We start from the raw sequence: 24149 nt of genomic DNA on the forward strand, positions 1-24149 counted from the left end.
GGACGTTTTAGTGTTGGTTTTGGACCGAGTTTTAGTGTTTTGCTTATATCTTCTTCGTTTCAAATCTGAATTGGGTTTATGATATATCATTGGAAAACTTATTTCAAGGCCTATCCAACCAAATAATGTTTGGATCAAAATTATGGGGCCACAAAATCAGTTTTGCTCGTTTTTTGGATTGTGGTCACGAAAAAAGAATAATGAGTCATGGTTTGTGGAAATGGGCTAGGTTTTGGGTTGATTTAAGTGAATTAATTGGAAATGTGTTGGGCTGAATATGGATTTTAAGCACTTCAAAGATTAAATACTCAACCTGGCCAATAATGGCAGTAAAAGGTTGTTCATCATCGAGTTTGGTTTTAGGAAGACATTTTTAGGTGTCTATAGAAGCCCCCAATTTGACTGAGTTTGTAGAAATGTAAGTTTCAAATACGATAGTCAAAATAAGTCGATAAGGACGGAGAATGATTTAAGACATTTTGTGATCCTAAATCACTCAGTATACGCCGATACCTGCAAAAAAGTGTTAATTCCACAAATAAAAGATTAAGGGGATAGAATGCGTATCTGACACCAATGCGTCGGCACCAAATACGTTTGGTATCTTTCTGTGCCTTGAGAAATCTACTAGATGTTGAATGATAGTCTTCCGTGTGTTGGGAATCCTATCATGAATCACTGCGCCTCGAGCGATTCACTAAATGAAAGGGATGACAAGTCTCCGCGCCTCGGGAAACATGTCGTAGACTCTTGCGCCTCGAGCAGCCTACTGAATTATTAATAATCATCCGCGCCTTGAGAAGAGTATCGAATTATTAATGATAGTATTCCACGCCTCGGGAATCCTATCGTGAACTCCTACGCCTCGAGTATCTCACAACATCATAAGTGAAATTCCACGCCTCAGGAATCACACCAAGAAAAGGTGTCCGCGCCTCGGGACGAAATTGCAAACCTCTAAGCCTCGACAAGTTAGCAACAATTGACAGTTCTCCTCACCTCGGGAAAAGTGCGTGATGATGAAAGATTACAAGCCTCTGTGCCTCGAGAAACATGCAATATGGATCTATGAGTAGTAATCCTTCGCACCTCGGAATGATCACTGAATATTGATAAATGTGCCTTTGATTGCCTCTGAAGAGAAGGGATGTTCGATTGTCTCCGAACAGAAGTTGTGGATGATGATAATATGCCCTTCAAGTCATGTGCATCTGACTATATAGGCGTTGGTGCTGATGAAATGTCGATAGTTGATGAAAGATAATTAGGTCGTTGGACTAACTACCCTCAACCAAACAATATTTATAAACCTACACCTACACTAAACAAGTTTAGTGGTAAGTAGAGGGTCGAACCACGGAGACGACATAAACACTATCAACACCACCACCAATTAAGCTAGGTCAAAGAGATAGGATGGATAGAACAATAAACAAAAATGAGATTTATATTAAGTTAAACTAACACCAAGGGAGAGGGTCAAACATGACAATGATCTTCAATAAAGTTAGGCAATGGAAATGAGTTTACATGCAAACCAAATATCTCATATAAGGCAATACCAACAATACCATCTAACCACCTATCGGGGTCAAAGGCTTTCCCAACTTAACACATGCTCATACTATCGTCATAAGCTGTGAAAGTTAAGGTTTTTGCATAGAATCGATCACCTAATGGATATCCCTAAGTTACACTATCGTCATAACTTAGTTCAATCCACCCAATTACAACACATGATTGGCCATTCACATGGAGTAATTAGTAAAACATGGTTACAAGGTATATTTAATCACATATAACCAACATTTGTCTAGCCTAATACATTCAAGATTCACCACATGCTATCACCAATCCCTTAGTAAAGGGAATTACTCACTAATCATGAACAACTAACACAAAACCCAACAAGAAGAACAAAGAGAAGCAATTAAACTAAACAACTACTCTAATCAAGCAAGAAATTAAGAAAGAACAATAAATGAGATAGAGTTTAGAATGCTCATTGAAGTATTGAAAAGGAATCCAAAACAATGTCACTTTGCATCTTCATCTTCTTCAATCCACCATTGAAGCTCTTCACTTTCTCTCTCTAAAATACCCTAAATTACTCTTAATCTACATTGCAAAGTATAAAAACAAAGATTAAAACTAAATCTAAGCCTAATTTATGTGAAGATTGATGGAGAGATGTTAGGGTTTAACCCCTCAAAGAGGAGAGAGAAAACCCCAAAGAAACCCCCCATCCAAACTTCTAAAAAGAGGAGAGGAAGAAGCGTTTAAAAGACCCGTAGCTGCTCGTGCGCGCCCGCGATATTTGCCTGCGCGCCCGCGCACTGGGATTGGCCTGACAGCGACATTCATTTTCAAACGGCCATAACTTCTGTTCTAGGAGTCTTCTGTGGGCGTGCAACCTACCGTTGGAAAGATCTTTAAGTCTAGTTTCCAATGCAACTTGAATCACCTCAATCAAATTTGTAGATAAAAAGTTATGGCTAAAAGAGTGAACAAAGGTTAGTTTCGGAGTTCAGGCCCTTGAGCGCCCGCGCCTATCTTAGGCGCGCCCGCGCCTAAGCCGCGCCCAAATCGCGCCTACATTCTGCCTCCTTCAATATTTTCAACCCCAATGTTAGGCACGCCCGCGCCATTCTGAAAGCACGACCCGCGCTGTCCGTATGGCCTTGCTTGCTTGCTCCTTAACTTCCTTTGTAGCTCTTCAAATGAACTCCAATTCTCCAAGCTCTTCATTCTATTAAAATCAACTCCAAAAGCCTACAAAACACGAGGAAAAGCACAAAAACATAATAAAGAGAGAAACAGAGCAAAAGGGGTACAAACAAGGGACAAACGTAGAAAAATACGACGATTAGAGGATCTAAATAGTGGCATAAATGCCACTTATCAAATTCCCCCACACTTGCCTCTTGCTTGTCCTCAAGCAAGAACAGAAGCAGAAACAAAAAGAAAGAAAAAGGATCTAATAACACTAAAAGGAGAGGGGTGAAAAAGAATATACACTAACTCACTTTCGTAGGAATCACGGTTGTTTTTAGCGTAAACAACAAGCCATTTAAACCTCAAAGTCGCCTATGAGGACGAGTGTGCTCTCGTAAGGGTTTCCAAAGAGTTTAACCCATAACTCTACACATAAAGAAACACAAACAAGGCAATGCATAGACAAATAAAATAAACACAAAAACAAGACGTTCTTGGTGGACTTTTTGGAACGAAACAAGCACCAATGAATGCACAACTTTCTAAACAAATAAGGGTATGCACGTTCCAAGATGTTTAGGGTTGAAAGAAACATAGACTAAGCTAAGCATAGAGAACTAAGAGCCGTACAATTCACCTTTCATCCCAAACTAGCTAGCCGCGTTCTCTCCACTAGCTTCAAGTCAACCATTAGGTGGGCTTCTCATGGTTCCTCGAAGGAACCGGAAAAAGATAAAGAAATGAAAACGATGAGAAGGTTATCCCGACGTCTTGGCTATGCACTCTCTCTCTATAAGCTTGACAACTATCTTCCTCCATCGATAAAGACTAAACTCTATAGGGTCTAAAGGTCTTTTATTGGTTGTAAGGGTATGCTTGGGGTGTAAGGTGGGAAAAATTTTAAAAAATTTAAAAATTTGGTGGTATTCCCCCACACTTATTCAATAAACACACACTAACAAGACTAAGAAACAGGACTCCCCCACACTTGAACGGAGCATTGTCCTCAATGCTCAAACACGAGGGATATGAAGGTTTTTTTTTTTTTTTTTTTTGGTCCTTACCTTATTTGAGTAAGGACGGCTTTTCATAAGCATTTGCTCTTATTTCACTGAATAGAATCACAGTTTACTCACTTGCTTGACCAAAGAACTACAACTTTCTCATTTGCGTTCAAAATCAACACAAAACAATTCTCAAACCAACATGCTTCACATAAACAAAAGGTTTAGGGGAACAAAAGGTCATTCGGTTTGTAATGTGGCTCAAAATCAAGAAAGGGAAATAGGCTCAAAGGGTTAGCAAGAGGGGCAAATTTAAAAGAAAACCAATTTTGTAACAAAACAAAAAGAAGGATAAGAAAATGAAAAATGCCTATGTCCTCCCTTAAAGGGTTCGGTCATGATCTCGGGTAGATAGAAGTCAAACTCTGGATTGAAAAATGCATAACCAAGGATCCAAATATGCCACTCAAAAAAGTTGATGAAGGCTAGAACAAATAAACCTCACACGGGATTTGTATAGCAATTACCGACCTAAGGGTTCATATCCACCATGGAGAGCGACACCGTCTTACCACAACCATGGATTAAGGCTAAAAGTATCCCAAAGTTCTTAAAACCGCTACCTTAGCATTAAAATATGTTTAACTCAACCCAAAACACTCTCAAACCGTGCATACCATTACCAATTAGGAAGGAAAACATTCAAGGACACAAGTTCAAAGTAGTAAGACCAAAACAAGAACGGATCAAAACACATATGCAAACTTGCCTTGTTTTCAAAGGAAAATACGCTATACAATCAAATATTCACAAAACGAGAACAACTTGAGAATGTATATACAAATTGCGCTAGAAGAGAGCATGATCAACGACAAAGCCATGCATACCAAAAGTCAAGTCAATAAGGCACTCATGGCCATCCAAATATAGAATAACCAAAGTCAAAAATAAACCTTGGTATGTATGGGGGGTAAATCAAGCAATCAAGAGACCAAGAAAGGGAAGAAGGAAACAACAAAACCACAAACATTTAGCTTTCAAACCATATGAAAATAAAAGGGTAAAGCAACAAAAGAGAGGAGATGGAAAGAGTGAACCAAAATGTTAGGTGGGTGTAGAAACCCGCAAATTAAGTCATTTTCCTCATTTCCATTAAATTGCTCTTCTTTGATGCTTCAACTTCCATTTAAAAATATTCCTTGGTTTGCTACTTCTTATGGTTCTCGGTCCAAGGTCATGCGCAAAAGTATAGACATCAAGTACCTATATACAAAGATAAACAAGAGGAAAACAAAATTAAAAGATATAAAAGAAAAGTAAAAGCAATATAAACACGGGTTACTTCCCGAGAAAGTCTTGTTTAAGGTCCAAGATTGACCTTATTAGTAAATAACCGGACAAAGAACGCAAAAGCTTGTCATACGCATCGGAAAACATTTCAAGAAATAGAGCATATACGATGCTCATATGACAAGCAAGCACAAAGTTGGAAGAAACTCTATGCTTGAGGGGAGGGGGAAAAGAAAAATCAAAAGAATCAAAAGAAAAATCAAAAGAAAAATTAAAATAAGAAAAAGAAAAAGAGGGAACAAACTCATTTAGTTGCATTTTGGAAGGTGAAAGCTCATCATTGAAATCAAAAGTAAGGTCATGGTGGTATAGAGAGGCAAGGGGGTCCTCAATTGGTTTATTTTTAAGAAAATATGGTAGTGAGATGGGAAAAGAAGGAATATTGTTAAACTTCCTTGAAAAAGGGATGTAAGTTGAAGGGGTTTGAATTGGGATCGCACTCACCACCTCAATTACACCACCTAGCATTGAATCACAAGCTTTCTCTTCCAACTCATCTTCAATACCCTCAAAGATTTTCGATGTATTCTCAATCACCAATTGGGATATTTCACTCTCAACAAGAGCATGATCATCATTGTTAACATTCCCCAAGTCACCATGAATGAACATCGGTATCTCATCATCACCTAAACCAAAATTTTCTCTAAGCAACCTCAAATCAATGTTTAATTGCATCAATTTTGTATCGTCAATGGGTTGCGAAGAGTTTTGAGGCTCAAATTGGGTGGAGGGGTTGGTATTCACGAAGTCATGAAAAATCTCACCATCCATACTCCCTCCATCACTTTCAAAATCATCATCCTCAATCACATTCTCAAATTCCAAATGAGTTGTCTCACTCTCTTGATTACCCTTAGGCTCACTCAAATGGGAGGAGGGAGAAGAAGGAAAGGCATCCTCTTGGGATGAGGCTAGTTGGGAAATTTTACTTTCCATCATTTTAATCCAAGCTTCCCTTTCATTCCTCTCTTCATCTTGTTTTCTCATAAACTCCTTAAGCATCTCCATACACTCTTCTTCCTTCGATCTCCCCACTGAATTACCCTCACAAAAAGGCTCATTAGACACATAGGGGAACTCATTAGGAATCGTGTATGAAAAAGGAAAGGAAGATGAAGAATTATGCATTTGAGAATTTTGGGTGTGTGAAGCATCATTGGAATTCATGCACATAATTGATGAACATTGAAAAATATCATGAACATTATCAACATTGGGATGCATCTCATTACAATTAGCATACAAAAGGGAAGGGTTGCCATCATGCATCAAGGGATCATCATGGGGAACATAAGAATCATCATTAGAGTTTATGCAAGAGTTAGAAAAATCACGACAATTATCATAATTATCTTGCTCATTGCTATCCCGAGCAAACCACAAATAGAAATCCCAAGCCTCATCCGAAGATGTGGCTCGAAATTCACCATTAAATTTGTTTTCAACCACCCCCCTAGTGTACTCATTCAAACCCCAATAAATTATCTCACAAGACTCCCTTAAAGTACAACCAAGGTAATTAGAGAAGTCTTCAAACCTATTAAAGTATACCCAAAAGGGCTCATATTCAAATTGAGGCAAAGAAGGACATGACATTTCATTTTGGACAAATTGATCCATGACTCAATGAGGCAAAACAAATAGCAACCAAATAAGAAAGCTCAAATATTTTTGGAATTTCCCCTTTTTTTTCCTTTTTTTTAAACAAAAAATAAACAAAAAGAAAAGAAAAAATTCGCAAAGACCTAGACTCAATAAGGTAATACAACAATAATGGAAGCCGTCCCCGACAACGGCGCCATTTTGATGAAGGATAATTAGGTCGTTGGACTAACTACCCTCAACCAAACAATATTTATAAACCTACACCTACACTAAACAAGTTTAGTGGTAAGTAGAGGGTCGAACCACGGAGACGACATAAACACTATCAACACCACCACCAATTAAGCTAGGTCAAAGAGATAGGATGGATAGAACAATAAACAAAAATGAGATTTATATTAAGTTAAACTAACACCAAGGGAGAGGGTCAAACATGACAATGATCTTCAATAAAGTTAGGCAATGGAAATGAGTTTACATGCAAACCAAATATCTCATATAAGGCAATACCAACAATACCATCTAACCACCTATCGGGGTCAAAGGCTTTCCCAACTTAACACATGCTCATACTATCGTCATAAGCTGTGAAAGTTAAGGTTTTTGCATAGAATCGATCACCTAATGGATATCCCTAAGTTACACTATCGTCATAACTTAGTTCAATCCACCCAATTACAACACATGATTGGCCATTCACATGGAGTAATTAGTAAAACATGGTTACAAGGTATATTTAATCACATATAACCAACATTTGTCTAGCCTAATACATTCAAGATTCACCACATGCTATCACCAATCCCTTAGTAAAGGGAATTACTCACTAATCATGAACAACTAACACAAAACCCAACAAGAAGAACAAAGAGAAGCAATTAAACTAAACAACTACTCTAATCAAGCAAGAAATTAAGAAAGAACAATAAATGAGATAGAGTTTAGAATGCTCATTGAAGTATTGAAAAGGAATCCAAAACAATGTCACTTTGCATCTTCATCTTCTTCAATCCACCATTGAAGCTCTTCACTTTCTCTCTCTAAAATACCCTAAATTACTCTTAATCTACATTGCAAAGTATAAAAACAAAGATTAAAACTAAATCTAAGCCTAATTTATGTGAAGATTGATGGAGAGATGTTAGGGTTTAACCCCTCAAAGAGGAGAGAGAAAACCCCAAAGAAACCCCCCATCCAAACTTCTAAAAAGAGGAGAGGAAGAAGCGTTTAAAAGACCCGTAGCTGCTCGTGCGCGCCCGCGATATTTGCCTGCGCGCCCGCGCACTGGGATTGGCCTGACAGCGACATTCATTTTCAAACGGCCATAACTTCTGTTCTAGGAGTCTTCTGTGGGCGTGCAACCTACCGTTGGAAAGCTCTTTAAGTCTAGTTTCCAATGCAACTTGAATCACCTCAATCCAATTTGTAGATAAAAAGTTATGGCTAAAAGAGTGAACAAAGGTTAGTTTCGGAGTTCAGGCCCTTGAGCGCCCGCGCCTATCTTAGGAGCGCCCGCGCCTATCTTAGGCGCGCCCGCGCCTAAGCCGCGCCCAAATCGCGCCTACATTCTGCCTCCTTCAATATTTTCAACCCCAATGTTAGGCACGCCCGCGCCATTCTGAAAGCACGACCCGCGCTGTCCGTATGGCCTTGCTTGCTTGCTCCTTAACTTCCTTTGTAGCTCTTCAAATGAACTCCAATTCTCCAAGCTCTTCATTCTATTAAAATCAACTCCAAAAGCCTACAAAACACGAGGAAAAGCACAAAAACATAATAAAGAGAGAAACAGAGCAAAAGGGGTACAAACAAGGGACAAACGTAGAAAAATACGGCGATTAGAGGATCTAAATAGTGGCATAAATGCCACTTATCAATAGTTGCACCTTCAAGTCATGTGTATCTGACTGTATAGGTGTTGCTCAATACCTTCAAGTCATGTGCATCTGAATATATAAGTATTAGTGGAGAAGAGGGTACGACATTGTTCGATTGTCCCCGAACAGAGGCTGTTTGCTCGATTGTCCCCAAACTGAGGCTAAAGATATGATCCTCGATTGCCCCCGAATAGAGGCTGATAATATTGTCCCTGAACAGAGGCTGATGAAATAGTTGTTCAATTGTCCCCGAACAAAGGCCGATGTGATTATTCAATTATCCCCGAGCATAGGCTGTTTGCTCGATTGTCCCCGAACAGAAGCTGATAATATGGCTGCTCAATTATCCCCGAACAGAGGCTATTTGCTCGATTGTCCCCGAGTAGAGACTGATAATATGATTGCTCGATTATCCCTAAAGAGAGGCTGAAGATATGATTGTTCGGTTGTCCCCGAACAGAGGTTGTACTTGAGACCTGCAAAATGGAATCTGCCAAAGGACTCGCATAGACTGTGATTGAATCACGACTTGACCAAACTTGTCTTGACATGACATGTGTATGACTTATGATTGTGTGTGTGTGTATAAATTGAGTGTGTGCGTGCAGACACAAGTAACTGAAAATGCAAAAAATTTCCGTCATTTTTTTTCATGAGTGGAGGGTACCGACTTTCTCTTGAAAAAGAAAGACGTGAAAAAGGAAGGTTTGGAAAAGTTGTCGAACTTCCCCCAAAAATAATTTCACAAAAAGTTTAGAAAAAAAAAATTAGAAAAGCTTTTGAACTTCCCAAAAGAAAAAAAAAATGAAAAATTGGAAGAAGTTTTGAGCTTCCCTGTCGAGTATGATAGAGCGGAGCGAGGTGAATCGCATGGCTACCCGGAAAGAAAAAAATGATGAAAAATGTTACTGTGATTAAGGTGTTTGAGTCAATGCATTAAGTGAGCTCATTCTTCCAAAGTATTTGAAACCAAGAATCACTAGGCAATTGTTGGAAGAGTAAGGGGAACGACACTCCTTGCTTCTTTCCTTCCAATCAAAGCATCAACAACAAGAAATTTCGTGTCCCTCCAGGTGGCAAGAAGTAACTCACAAACAGCCATGAAGACGAGCAGGATGCAAGCTTCTCACCAAGATTTCATGCTCTCTTCTTCTTTTGTTTCAAATAAACTTTTTTTCCCTACTAAGTCTAGCATAGGTTCTCCTTATCCATGTGTCTGCGTGTCATGTTTCTTACCTTTTCCATCAATCAGCATTTTTTTCCTTTGCATTCAATCATGTCATTTGCAAAAAAAAATAAAAAAAAAATTTGCCGAACCAAGAACAAGGTATACCAATGATTTGAGGCACCTTTGCAACCCATTATTTCCCTTGAACCATGCAAACACACATTCCATTTCTTCATCAACCACTTTGGGCCTCGTCCAATGATTGGCCTTCATTTATTCAACCCACATTCACCTAACCTTGGGATGGGAAGGTGTATAATTCGTGTAATATTCAAAAGCAAGTACAAAAAAAATGCAAAGTAATAATAAAATAATGTCTAAGGGCAAGTGTTCTAATGTCTTTGATATGAACACGTCACAAATTGTGTCTCTCATCGAGTGCTTCGTACCGTGCCAAAGAAACATGAATGCTAAGTGAGTGATGGACTGCATGATCTGAGATTGCCCACATTGATTCAAAAGAATAAAGAAAAATAAAAATCAAAGCTAAAAAAAAATAAAAAAATAAAGCTTGCAAAGTTCAAAGTATAAAAACACAATCGCTTATCTCAAGGGGCTTATCTCGGATCTTGAGCCTTTTATCCCTTCTTCTTTAACCTTAGCCTAAACTCGTTACCATCCTCAAAGACCTCTTCGAGGTGTACAAACACTTGAGCGAAGTTCGGCTAGAGCTACGTTTGGCCTTATTCCTAACGGATACGTAGGCAACCTCATATCAAGGTGCGGCCACATTCATAATCACTACCATATTCATGCATGATTAAGTCAAGGGATCTCCAATGCTCATCCTTATCCATATAGAGCTAGACTTGGGGGCTTGAACCCACATCACTTAGCCTACCCAACCAAAAGAGTCACCATCTTACATCTTTTTCCATCACCATATCCTTTGCAACCTCACCTTAGTATCACTTTCACACACATTATTTGCACATACATAGTCATATCACCCTTCTCTTAGGAACCCTTTGTCATGAAATCTTGTTCCCATATCATGCGTGCTTCATGATCTTAACATTCAGCGAACATCATCATTGTTCAAAAGCATCATTGTACACTTGCTTACCTTCCTGACCTAAGCAACATTCATCAAGATTCTTTTTCTCATACGTTACATATTGTGCTTAGATTCCTAACCTAAGAAACACTCATCATGATTCGCTTCCTTATATGTTGCATATTGTGCCTAGCTTCCTAACCTAAGAAACATTTATCAAGAATCTTCAATCATACAAGGCATATTGTGCTTAGACTCCTGGCCTAAGTGCATTCATTAACACAAACTTCATATGATCGTGTCACATGACGTAATTGTCCTTAGTCTCTTGGCCTAAGAACGTTCTTCATGCATACATTATCCTGAAGACGAGGGATTCAATTTGACAAGTAGAGTATCCATGCAATTCACCATGCTCCGCTCCATCATACTCGACGGGGAATCTTAAACTTCTTCCAATTGTTCATCATTTCTTCTTTAAAGGAAGTTAAAAAACTTTTCTAAAATTTATTCTTTTGGGGAAGTTCAAAAACTTTTCTAAAGTTTTTTCCTTTTGGGGAAGTTCAAAAACTTTTCTAAAGTTTTTTCTTTTGGGGAAGTTCAAAAACTTTTCTGAAATTATTTCCTACTTTTTTCACGTTTTTGTTTTTTGGGAGAAAGTCAGTACCCTCCACTCATGACAAAATATGACGACATTTTTTTGCATATTCAATTCTTTGTGTCTACGAGCACTCACTCAAATTATACACATACAAACACAATCACAAGTCATACACATGTCATGTCGTGTTAAGAAAAGCTTGGTCAAGTCGTGAGTCAATCACAATCTATACGAGTCCTTTGGCAAATTCCATTTTGCAGGTCTCAGGTACAGCCTCTGTTCGGGGACAACCGAACAATCATATCTTCAGCCTCTCTTCGGGGATAATCGAGCAATCATATTATCAGCCTTTATTCGGGGACAATCGAGTAAACAACCTCTGTTCGGGGACAATCGAGCAAACAGCCTCTGTTCGGGGATAATCAAGCAACCATATTATCAGCCTCTTTTCGGGGACAATGGAGCAAACAACCTCTTCTCGGGATAATCGAACAATCACATCAACCTCTGTTTGGGGACAATTGAACAACTATTACATCAGCCTTTGTTCGGGGACAATCGAGCAATAATATTATCAGCCTCTGTTTGGGGGCAATCGAGCAATCATATCGTCAGCCTTAGTTCGGGGACAATCAAGCAAACAACCTCTGTTTGGGGACAATCGAACAATGTCGTACCCTCTTCTCCACCAATACCTATATATTCAGATGCACGTGACTTGAAGGTATCTAGCAACACCTATACAGTCAGATACACATGACTTGAAGGTGCAACCATCGACATTTCATCATCACCAACGCCTATACAGTTAGATGCACATAACTTGAAGGCGCTATTATCATCACCCGCAGCTTCTGTTCGGCGACAATCAAACATCCCTTCTCTTCAGAGGCAATCGAAGGCACATTTATCAATACTCAGTGATCATCCCGAGGTGCGGAGGATTACTACTCATACATCCATATTGCATGTTTCTCGAGGCACAGACATTAGGAACTTTTCCCAAGACGAGGAGAACTGTCAACTGTTGCTAACTTCTCGTGGCTTAGAGGTTTGCATTTTTGTCACGAGGCGCGGACACCTTTTCTTGGTGTGATTCCCGAGGCGTGGAATTTCACTTATGATGTTGTGAGCTACTCGAGACGTAGGAGTTCACGATAGCATTCTCGAGGCGTGAAATACTATCATTCATCATCCGATACTCTTCTCGAGGTGCGGATTATTATTAATAATTCTGTATGTAGCTCGAGGCAAAGGAGTCTATGGCATGGTTCCCGAGGCGCATAGACTTGTCACCCCTTTTATTCAGTGAATCGCTCGAGGCGCAGTGATGATTCACGATAGGATTCCCGAGGCACGAAAAACTATCATTCGACATTCAATAGATTTCTCGAGGCGTTGAAAGCTACCAAAAGTATTTGCTGCCGACGTATTGGTGTCAGATACGCATTCTATCTCTTTATTCTTTTATCAGTGGAATTGACACTTTTTTACAAGTATCGGCGTATACAAAGTGATTAAGGATCGCAGAACATTTTAAATCATTCTCCGTCCCTATCGACTACTTTGACTATTGTTTTCAAAACTTACATTTCTACAAACTCAGTCAAAGTAGGGCTTCTGTAGACACCTAAAAATGTCTCCCCAAAACCGACACCTAAAAATGTCTCCCCAAAACCAAACCCGATGATGAACAAACTTTCACCGCCATGATTGTTCAGGTTGAGTATTTAATATTTGGAGTCCTTAAAATCCAAATTCATTCCAACACATTTCAATTTAATTCACTTAAACCAACCCAATTCCTAGCCCATTTCCACATCCATGACTTAAATTTCTCTTTTCGTGACCACAATCCAAAAATTGAGAAAAACTAATTCTGTGGCCCCATAATTTTGATCCATATTTTATTTGGTTGGATAGGCCTTGAAATAATCTTTCCAACGATATATCATAAGTCCAATTTCGATTTGAAACGAAGAAGATATGAGCAAAACACTAAAACTCGGCCCAAAACAAACACCCTTGCACTAAAACGACCATATCTTAAAATCTACAAAAGATTTTGATCTGATTCTAATTAGGCTGGAACGTAGACTTAAAGATATTTCCAATGATATATTATATCTTATTCCAAGTTATGGATCAAAAGTTATGAAAGTTTTAAAAACGTGTAAAAACTGGAAAATACCGCGCAACGGTACTAAATGCGGTGCCACGGTACCAGTTCCGTGCCAGGGCACCAAGATTTTCTAGATTCTTTTCTTAACGCGCTTTCTTTGGCCGAAACGATAGAATTTTGTACCGTGCCATGGTACCAGTTGTAGACACCTACATTTGGCTTCCCGTCCCGATGTTAAGTGTGATGATGTTACAAAAACTCATTCTTCAAGCTAGATCAAAGTTGAACTGTTTATGGACTTCGAAATGCATTATGAAGTAAGTAAGAACTTGTATTTGAGACCAAATTATCTTATATCCCAGTCCGATTACTAATTAGGCCTAAAACGTGTTCATACATGTTTAATCTTGATTAATAACGGACCTAAATGCGTCAAATGCAATGATTAGATCAAATGGATCTTACATTGTAGAAAATCGAGCCAATCAGAGTAACTAACCACCTAATATTCATTCATGGCCTATACATATGGATATCCCTTTCAGAGAGCTTTCCAACGGTATATTTTAAGCTCAATTCCGAGTTAAAACGAAGAAGTTATCATCAAAATACTAAACCGGGCCCTAAAACCGACACCCTTGCACTCAAACGTCCATATGTTTTTATCCATAATAGATTTTAACCTAATTCTAACGGAATTTGAAAGTAGACATTCAGAACTTTCCAATTATATCTTATTTGCCTTAATCCGACTTTGCAATTAAAAGTTATGAAAGTTTTAAAAGGCATTTTCCTATAAGGCAAACCACACCGCGCACAAGTCTCACAGTTGCGCTCGGCACTCTAGCTCGACCTTGAGGGTTGCGCGCCCCCTAACACCGCGACTCTTAAACCCTAATCCTAGATTCCTACGCCTATAAATAGGGGTCTTCGTTTAGCCTTAAAGGGACAAAAAATTCAGAATTAAAAACCCTAAACTCTAAAATCCCTAATCTCTCATACTCTCTTGCTATCATACTACTTTTACCCTATCTTCCAAATACTCTCCAATCCTAATTTATTCCATTGAAGCCTTGGAGGTATGAAGAAGAAGGAAGGTCCATAACATCTAAAACAAGATTTAGCAAACAAAGAAGAATAGTAAGGGCCTGTTCTGTTCAGCTTAATTTCAGTTCATCAGTCCAGTTTAGTTTAGTTCAGTTCAGTTCAGCTCCAATCAGTTCAATTCATTTTAGTTCAATTCAGTTCAGTTCTTTTGCTAATTTATTTGTTTTATATGATTTAGCTAATGATATTGTTAGTGACAATTTAGTTTAGGCATGCCTTTGGACCGATCTTTTTAAATTCATCATTATGTCTAATGATATTGCTAATGATAATTAAAGCCAAATTTCATACTTTTTAGTATATATTACAACAACAACGATAATAATAACAGAAGTGTGTAGTTTTGGGTCTTTGTTTCCTTTTTTTTTATTTTTAGATATTTTCTTCGTTTATTTTTTTGGTTTGTTTTTGTTTCATTTTTTACCAGCCAAACTATTATAGTAGATTAATTTCACAAGCATTAATTAACATGAAAATTTAAAAAAAAAATTTAAAAAAAACTATTAGTGGATTAAGTTTGAACTTCATTTTATTTTTTCATAATTATTAGTGGATTAATATCATTACTAATCCATAGTTAAAAATCATTAATCTATAGTCAAATATTTTAGTTCAGTTCTATTCAGTTCAACTCCAATCAGTTTAGTTCAGCCCCAATTAGTTCAGTTATTTCAGTAAATCGGAACAGGGCCTTAGTTTCCTGAGCACTTAGTTAAATCACTTTTCCTTTCTTGTTTAAATAACTTTAATCAATTAATTAGTGTTGTTTGATCACTTTAAATTAACTCTAATTAATTAATTTCATATAGTATCTTGCGTTAATTAAATACTAGAATTGAATAATTAAATTGTTGTTTTATCACCTAAGTCAAGGAGAATATTGTTTATTTCTTGTTCCTTTCACGAATTTGAATTAAAAAAGAATAACGGCATTCGTTGCAATGTAGACTTTTTGTGATTAATGTTTGTAAATAAAATCTACTACTTAGTTTTAGGAATCGCGTTGCATATATTATTTGGTAATGAAATTGTGAAAAAGGAAGAGCTAGTAGAGGCCACACTAGGGCTAGGATTGTGATTCTCAAAGAGAACCTTTTTTTACTACCCTCGCTTCTGAACTCATTTCTGGTTTAGTAGACCAATTTGAGCATGGGTAAACTTATGATTCATGCTTATTATCCCTTGAACACTACTTGGGAGAGAGGTATGAACAAGGTTTATGAGTTTTCCTAAAACTCATTGGCGACTCTCTATTGGTTTCTTATGAAAAAGCGTAGTAATAAAATCAATTCTAATTCAAGGTCCCCCAAACAGTCAGGAATTCAAATCCTAACACACCCTAAAAGGTGTAAAGTCGTAGGCTTTTAAGGGACAAGGGCATAGAGGAAGTGGGATCCTCAACGACGGGCTATCCTCCTTACACCAGTGCCGTGACACGGACCCAATGCTATGCCACGACACCCATTGTCGTGCCACGGTACCTTTTACTTTAGCGGTGCTCGTTTTCTAGGGTTCCGGACTGCATCCTTCACAACCCTAGAAAACGCGCTTTCTTTTCCCAAAATGATAAAATTTTGTACCGTGCCAACCACCCTCGAAGCCCTTCCCAACTACCCTCGAAGCTCATATTGTGTTTGAGTTTTTAAGGTGGAAGGTGGTTGATTTTGGGTCGTGGGGCGGTGACGATGCGAACGAGACGGTGGTGGGAAGACCGGAAGAGCGGCGGTGCTGATGGGGGCAGTGGTGGGAAGGGTTCCAATGATGGTGGGGTCTTAGTGCAAGTGGAGCAGTGGTGGTGTTGGTGGCTTAGGGGAAAGGGAATGCAATACCATGGAGGGGGGGGGGTAGGGAATGAGAGTAAGAGGATTTTGGGGTAATTAAGTGGGGATAGGGAATGATTGAATTGACATAACAAACAACAATTAAGGTATTCGTTCTTGTTGATTCCCTTTCCCTTTCCCGATTACCCCAAACCAAACGGCCCCTTATTTTCTTTGATGGTATCATTTATTTATTGGATAATATGATTAATTGTATAGATGATATCAATATGTGTAATTGTCTTGAATACATCAATATCTACTTGGATGACATCTTTAAATGTTAGGCTAGATAATATAATTAATTGACTGGATGTTGTTATTTATTGTCTAGATGATATTATTATTAACTATTTTGATAATATCATTTAATGCATTGGCTGGATGATTCTTTTGTCTAGGTCGGATGATATCATTTATTTGTTTACTGGTATGTATGATTTATTGTCTAAATGATATCATCTGTTAACTAGTTAATATGATTAATTATCTAGATAATATCATCCATTTACTGGATGATATGATTAATTTGTCTAGAAAAATTTAGAATCCTTCGGATAACAACAAAATGTTAAAAAAAAAGATCAAAATACCAAATATATGTAACTATAATAACCACGGATATACGAAACTTGTTACAAATACTCTGCACTTTTAACAATGGGATGATAGTGAGGGTTTTCCGTCCACGAGGCAGAAGGAGTCTTCATCGGTTTCGATGAATGTGGCGACAAAGCAATCATCGCTAGAGAAAATTGATGACGACACGAAATCAAGACGGAGTCCAATTGGTGATTCTCCTATGTTTGTCGGAGCAAGAAAACAGGCAAAGGGGATAGTGGTGGTGGAGAGAGATGGAGAAGGAAAAGGGTTGCGGCGACATCATGGTGGTAAATAGAGATGGAAAAGGAAAAAGTTTGCGGTGGCGTCGGTGGTAGCTTCTGGTGAGCCCCCGCCATTGTTGAAGGGAGATAGAAAAGGAATTGGGGAAACAGTTGAAGGATGAGAGAGAAAAGCCTGAAAGTGATGAAGTTTTGTTCACAATTAGTTTCTGTATTTTCGGATTGTCTCACAAAGTTATTGGTGAGGCAAGTGTCACCTATAGCTTCTCATTAAAAAAATTGTATAAAAAAGATAGCGGAGTCAATAATTTAATTATTAGAACGTAATGATTGTGACTTTGTGAGAGGCAAGAAATAATAGAAAAAATAAAATAAAATAGTTTTAGCTTTGGGTGGGTACCATAAGAGGAGAGATATAAAATATTAAAATGTAGCTTTTTGCCAATATAGCTTTTTGCCAATTAAGGAAATGCAACATTTAAAAAAACACGAGCGCATCTGGTAAGTATAGCACTTACAAAAACACTGAGGGATTATTTATAATAATTTTTTTTTTTTACTGAATACATTATTTTAAAAAGCGGGAAAGAACATGGCCTTAAAGGGAGTACGTAGTGAATTTATGGAGTCAATTTAATCCCTTAAATGTAGATATGTCAATCAATTTAATCTCGAACTGGTGAACTCGGCTATTTCGAACTGATTCGAACAGGAACCAAAACTCTAAGAAGCCGTTTTCTGAAAACAAAAACTAACCCAACCTAACTTTTTCGAACTCGAAACTGAACCGAACCGATTTATAATCGTTAATGACCCTTTTCATTTATCAATTCGAATCATTACAACCTGAAACTGAAAAAATAACCTGAACCGATTACGTCCAAACTCGATAGTAACATGACCCATTTTGAACTGAAATAGTTTAAACTTGGCAAAAGCACGATAAACCCAAACCATTTCAACCTATAACTCATTGTGTCTGAATCGTTTACAACTCGTAACCTGTCGTGTCCAAATTGTTTACAACCCGCAACATGTTTAACCCGAACCATTTGAAACGTTTAGCTTAACCTGTTGTATCCAAACAGTTGACAACCCGCAAACTGTCTAACCCAAACCATTTCAACCCGGGAACCTGTACAAAAAAATTGTTTACAAATCAAATATACATTGTTTCTTTTATTTGTATACATTTACAGTTTTTAGACTTAACTTTAATACATACATTGATTATATATTTACAGTATAATATAATACATGTAAAAAAAAAGGTACTAACTAAAAAACTAGTAGTACTAATTATTCTTTTTCCAAACCCTAGCCTTTCTCTCCTCTATCCTCTCTAAAACCCTAGCCTCCATTGTTGAATTTTGGAGGAGACTCCATTGATTTTTACTAGTGGAAAGGCCCAATCGTTGTGTTTGTGTGCTTTTTAATCTTATTTTAGGTTTATAATAACTCTTTCTCTTTTAGGAGGAACATTTCTCCCTCGAAAGGCAAGGTTTTTCTTCTTCTTTAGGAGGATTTTGCTCCTTCGAAAAATCAGGTTTTTCCTCTCTCATTTGAGGGAGGATTTGCTTTTTTGTTTTGAAAATTCTCAATGGTAGCCCTCTATTATTGCTTATTTCCAATGGTAACCAACCTCTTTTTTTTTTTTTTTTTTCCAGATTATCTTTATACTTTAAAAAGTCCTCAACCGTGACCTTAATGATGTTTTTCCGTTAGAATTCTATTAAATCTAACTATATTGTAAACCAAGGTTAACTTTCAAACAAAATAAAATATATAAAAAAAATCCACTCCTCCACCAGCCAGCCACCCTCTCCCCCTCCCTTTTCACTGTCGACACCCAATTGCCTTGCCCACCGACGCAAAGGCTTCCCTCACAAGCGATACCCCAAAAACCTCCCTTCTCCGTCCCCACTACGTGCTGCCCCCAAACCCTAAACCCCCACTTGACTCGTGTTTTAGGGTTTAGGGTGGTTACCAGGTGGGGTTTTAGGGGGGGCGCAACTCGTGGTGGGAGGAACGGGAGGAGGAAGGGGAGGGGGCGACTTATGGGTGAGGGTGGGGTGGGGGAAAGTCGATGGTTTAGGGTTCAGGGTGGGGGCTTGGGTGATGAGGCAGATCGGCGCTGGGGAAGCATGGGTGCCAACAGTGGAGGGGAGAAGGTTGGGCTGATGGTGGAGGGTTGTTTTTTATTTTTACAAACAGAATTATTTAATTATTAGAAAACTAACCATGATTAAGTGTTTATTTTTTATTTTAAATAGTTAACTGTATTCGAGTAATAAGTTAGATTTAACGGAAAAAACATTATTAAGGTCACAGTTGTAAAACGGTGAAAGTAGAGGGCTACCAAAGATAATCGAAAAAAAGTTAGCTACCATATTGGAAATAAGTAATAGTAGAGAGCTACCATTGAAAATTTCTGTTTTTGTTTCACGGATTGCTATAGAGTTGTTTCATTGGTAAAAGTTTGTGGGGATCGACGTTAATCTTTCAATTACAATCTAACGAATCAGACGAAATTTTTTTTTTACGGTTACAACATATCGATAGATCCCCTAGCCAGAGAAAGTTGTAAATCACAGGGATATGAAAGAGGGTATGAAGAATGTACGATTTGCAACAACGATCGTAGCTTTGCTGACATGATTTTTTTATTTGATTCAATTATCATGTACTATATTTGTTATATTTAAATCTCTTTGTATATGTCATATGACTTTATATATGAATCAATTTTATTACAAAAAAAATATTCTTTTCTCACACCTACTTGTATACGCATATAAACAACTAATAATTAAAAATAATTTTACTTTTAAATATTTTTTTTTATTTTTTTTATACTATTTTACACAGTTTACTAGGTTGAAATGAAGAAATGTATTGCTAAATCTATAGAGTAACTTCCAATTACTATTGAATAATAAAAATTATAAAAGACTAAGTACTACTGTATTAATTATGAGTTTATGACCAAATTCATTATGACTTGCTACCCAATCAACCTAGCGTGTTTATGATTAGACCATTTACAACCCAACTTGTTCTAATTCGTTACTCGATCAATCCAATTTGTTAAAGTCATAACTCGATTATGACCTTCTGTTCCTACCTGCAATCCGATTAACTCAATTAGTTTAGGGCCCGACTTTCAATTTTGACCCAACTCGTTCTTACCCGCTACTCGATTAACCCAACTTGTTTAGAACTTGTCTCTAACTATTTGACTTGACGTGAATTGAAAATGACCCAACTCGAATTGACCCGCTCTGTTTTGAATTGAAATCTGCTTTAATTTAACTAAATCAATTTTCAAACCGACCTAGTTTAACCCAAATTGATTATAACCCACTCTGATTATAATTTGACCCAAATAATTTTCAAAATCGACTCTAGCTAACCCCTAGCTATTTAAATTTGTTATAACCCAAAATCGATAAAAACAATTTGAAATCGAACCATTGACCCGAATGGACACCCATGAGTCAAATCCACTTACCTATCAAAACTCTATTTACCAAAACATCTTCACTTCTACTATCACACTGAGAGAGTGAGAGCAACCCGGCGTTCCAAAACCCCCAATCCTCCGGCCTCCATTTCATCCCCCCTCTCAAACAATCCCCAAACTTCACCACAAAAAAAATCTTAACACCCACTTCAACTCCACCCCCCTAAAAGAAGCGGGAACCTTGAAAACCTCCATTAAAAACAATGGGAGCAAGCAGTGAACCATCATCAATGAACCCAGAACCCTTCTCCTCCGACGACCAACAAAAACAACGCTCCGAAATCTACACTTACGAAGCACCATGGCACATCTACTCCATGAATTGGAGCGTTCGTCGCGACAAAAAATACCGTCTCGCAATCGCCTCCCTCCTCGAACACTCCCAAAACCGCGTCGAAATCGTTCAACTCGACGATTCCACCGGCGAAATCAAAGCTGACCCTTCTCTCTCCTTTGACCACCCTTACCCACCCACCAAAGCAATCTTCATACCCGACAAAGATTGCTCCAAACCCGATTATCTCGCTACTTCCTCCGATTACCTTCGAATCTGGCACATCAATTCAGATTCCAACTCTGTTGAGCTCAAATCTCTTCTTAATGGGAATAAAAATTCCGAGTATTGTGGTCCTTTAACCTCGTTTGATTGGAATGAGGCTGAACCGCGTCGTATTGGGACTTCTTCGATTGATACGACGTGTACGATTTGGGATATTGAGAGGGAAACTGTTGATACTCAATTGATTGCGCATGATAAGGAGGTTTATGATATTGCTTGGGGCGGTGCTGGGGTTTTTGCGTCGGTTTCGGCTGATGGGTCTGTTAGGGTTTTTGATTTGAGGGATAAAGAACATTCGACTATCATTTACGAAAGTTCTGAGCCTGATACTCCTTTGGTTAGACTAGGGTGGAATAAGCAAGACCCTAGATATATGGCTACTATTATAATGAATAGTCCTAAGGTTGTTGTGTTGGATATTCGGTTTCCGACGCTTCCGGTGGTGGAGTTGCAGAGGCATCAAGCTAGTGCTAATGCTATTGCTTGGGCACCTCATAGTTCTTGTCATATTTGTACTGCTGGTGATGATATGCAGGCTTTGATTTGGGACTTGTCTTCAATGGGGCAGCCTGTGGAAGGTGGGTTGGACCCCATTTTGGCGTACACGGCTGGGGCCGAGATTGAGCAGCTTCAGTGGTCGTCGTCTCAGCCTGATTGGGTTGCCATAGCTTTCTCTAATAAGCTTCAGATTCTCAGGGTTTGATTGGTAGAGTAGAAAATTGATTGGAGATAAGTATAGCATATAATTAATTGTTTATGGAAGGAAAAATTGTTATTTGGTTGTTGCTATTGTGTTTCTGTTGTGTTTTGTGCTTAATAATGTTGGCATAGTAAGGTAGTGTTTAGGTTTGGATGATTAGTGACTATGTTATGATGTTATGTTTAGCATAGTTAGTGAGTCTTTGATGAATTGTGTTCTGTTTGTTTGACTGTATTGGAAAAATAAAAGTAAAAAAATGTGGTGTGATGTTGCAGAACGAAATTATAGACTAAAATAGGACATCGATATTGTTGCTGATTATGTTTGGGATTAGTATACATGTGACATAGAAAGAATGGCTGTCCTAGAAATGAGTTGAATTTAAACACGTTGAGGTGTGTTGTAATGTTGAAGTTGGACTGATGCTGAAATCTGAAAGCAGTTGCAAATTATAAAGTTTGCTTCTTCAATGCTTGTTTGTAGTTACAATGGATAGATTATCTGCTGTGCTCTTTGATGCTAACCTCACTAAGCTTGAGTGGCTGAAGCATATAAATGTCATGGATTACCGGTTTCTGGTGGAGGTTACAATTTACTGAATGCCCTGGGAATATGTTTCAGTTTTCACTGATGTGCTACACGCTGTTGTTACTTGTAATATTTGCATGTTGCCGAACCGCCTATAAGTCTATAACTCGACTATGCTCAATTCTGTTGCTGAAGCCTGAAGTGGACTATAGCTTGAAGATGCTCAATTCTATGTTATTGCCTGGCCTACAATGCCCTGCACCACCACATCCGGCCACATACGAGTATCTTACCATGCCCAATAACCAGGCTAGCCATGCCTTTTGGAGTTATGTGGCAGTCAATTCTTTAACCACGGATTATAAAATTTATGTCTGCGACCTGTCTTGATTTGGTCATCATGCAGCCATTGTGCCTCGTCTGCCTAGCTCAGATTTAAACTTGTGCGTCCTTGTGAGAGCTACGGTGTATTAATTAAGCCTGTGTGTATTGTTATTACTAACGTATGTGACTATGCTCTCATTAAATGCGTATTATTCCCTTTAATCATCATCGACTTCTGTTAATAGTATATGATATCGGAGTTGCTTGATGATGTAAATGCCAGTTTTCATACTTCTCTTGCTAGTCAGGACTGCAGGAACTTTTTTTATTTTTTATATGAGAGAGGAGTGCAGGAAGTCCTTGATACGGAGAACTTCCGCCGTTTTTTTTAAGTGCCCCATTGGCAATTTTGGCACTATTCATTTGATCTACTTTGATCAATGTTTGTGATTTATACGTTAAAAAAAAAAAAAAAAGCCTTGTGGATACTTGTTAGATGTTCAATTGTTGTAAATTATATTTAATGATAATTAAAGAAATAATTGATTAAAATTTTGTATCGACATGCATGTCATGTTAGTATGTCACTATGGGACACTTAAAAAAAAAAATATATAGAGAGTATGTAATTTTGTTGCCATCAAAGGTCCATAAATGAGGCTAGATAGAAACAAAGCTCTGCAGTAAAACGGTTAATCCTGTTGATTAAAATTGAATTTATCAACAAGGATCGATGGATGGAGATTAGTGTGGCTTTTATTTATGCTGCTATGGATCGACTGGCCGTGATGGAGCTTGAAGTTTTGTGGCCAATCAACCAAATTGATAATCGTATAAATATAACTGAAAATCCCTTTGCCAAATTGGTCGTCAATTTGTTTTTTTTTTCTTTTGGTGTTTAGAAAGTTACAAGGGCGGGTGACGATAATTGATATTATCTCCTAAAAGCTGTCAATTGTGATAATTGTATTAACGTTTTTATTTGAACTTATATATTCTGAAATTGTTTTATTTGTGCTTTTGTATAAAATTGTTTGAGAAAAATAATTTAAATCTATTTTGTCTGAACTTATGTGAAGTTATGAACTACTCCATACTTGTTTTTATTAAGTTAGGATGATTTAAAATAAGATGAAAAAGGAAGACCCTTGGCATTATATGACAAGCTAATTCTCTTTGGTAACATTGAAATTTTTAATTTTATCAGTGGTGAATTGCAAAAAAACTTATTATCTTTGGTAAACTCG

The 24149-nt window shown here is 37.8% G+C and overlaps 1 protein-coding gene across 1 annotated transcript; it reads left to right on the forward strand.

The window, feature by feature from the left end:
• The first annotated feature begins 20727 nt into the window (after window positions 1-20727).
• Window positions 20728-22501, forward strand: LOC110688714 (WD repeat-containing protein LWD1-like). Its single transcript, XM_021865479.1, has one exon. The coding sequence runs from the start codon at window positions 20995-20997 to the stop codon at window positions 22051-22053; it is 1059 nt and encodes a 352-aa protein (XP_021721171.1). The 5' UTR covers window positions 20728-20994; the 3' UTR covers window positions 22054-22501.
• Window positions 22502-24149: the final 1648 nt, after the last annotated feature.

Source organism: Chenopodium quinoa, unplaced genomic scaffold (assembly GCF_001683475.1).
Source record: "Chenopodium quinoa cultivar QQ74 unplaced genomic scaffold, ASM168347v1, whole genome shotgun sequence".
In the NCBI taxonomy this organism is placed as follows: domain Eukaryota; kingdom Viridiplantae; phylum Streptophyta; class Magnoliopsida; order Caryophyllales; family Amaranthaceae; genus Chenopodium; species Chenopodium quinoa.

What these genes read in the sequence shown, in the direction of transcription:
- LOC110688714 (XM_021865479.1), top strand. Translation starts at nt 20,995, where the DNA reads ATGGGAGCAAGCAGTGAACCATCATCAATGAACCCAGAACCCTTCTCC.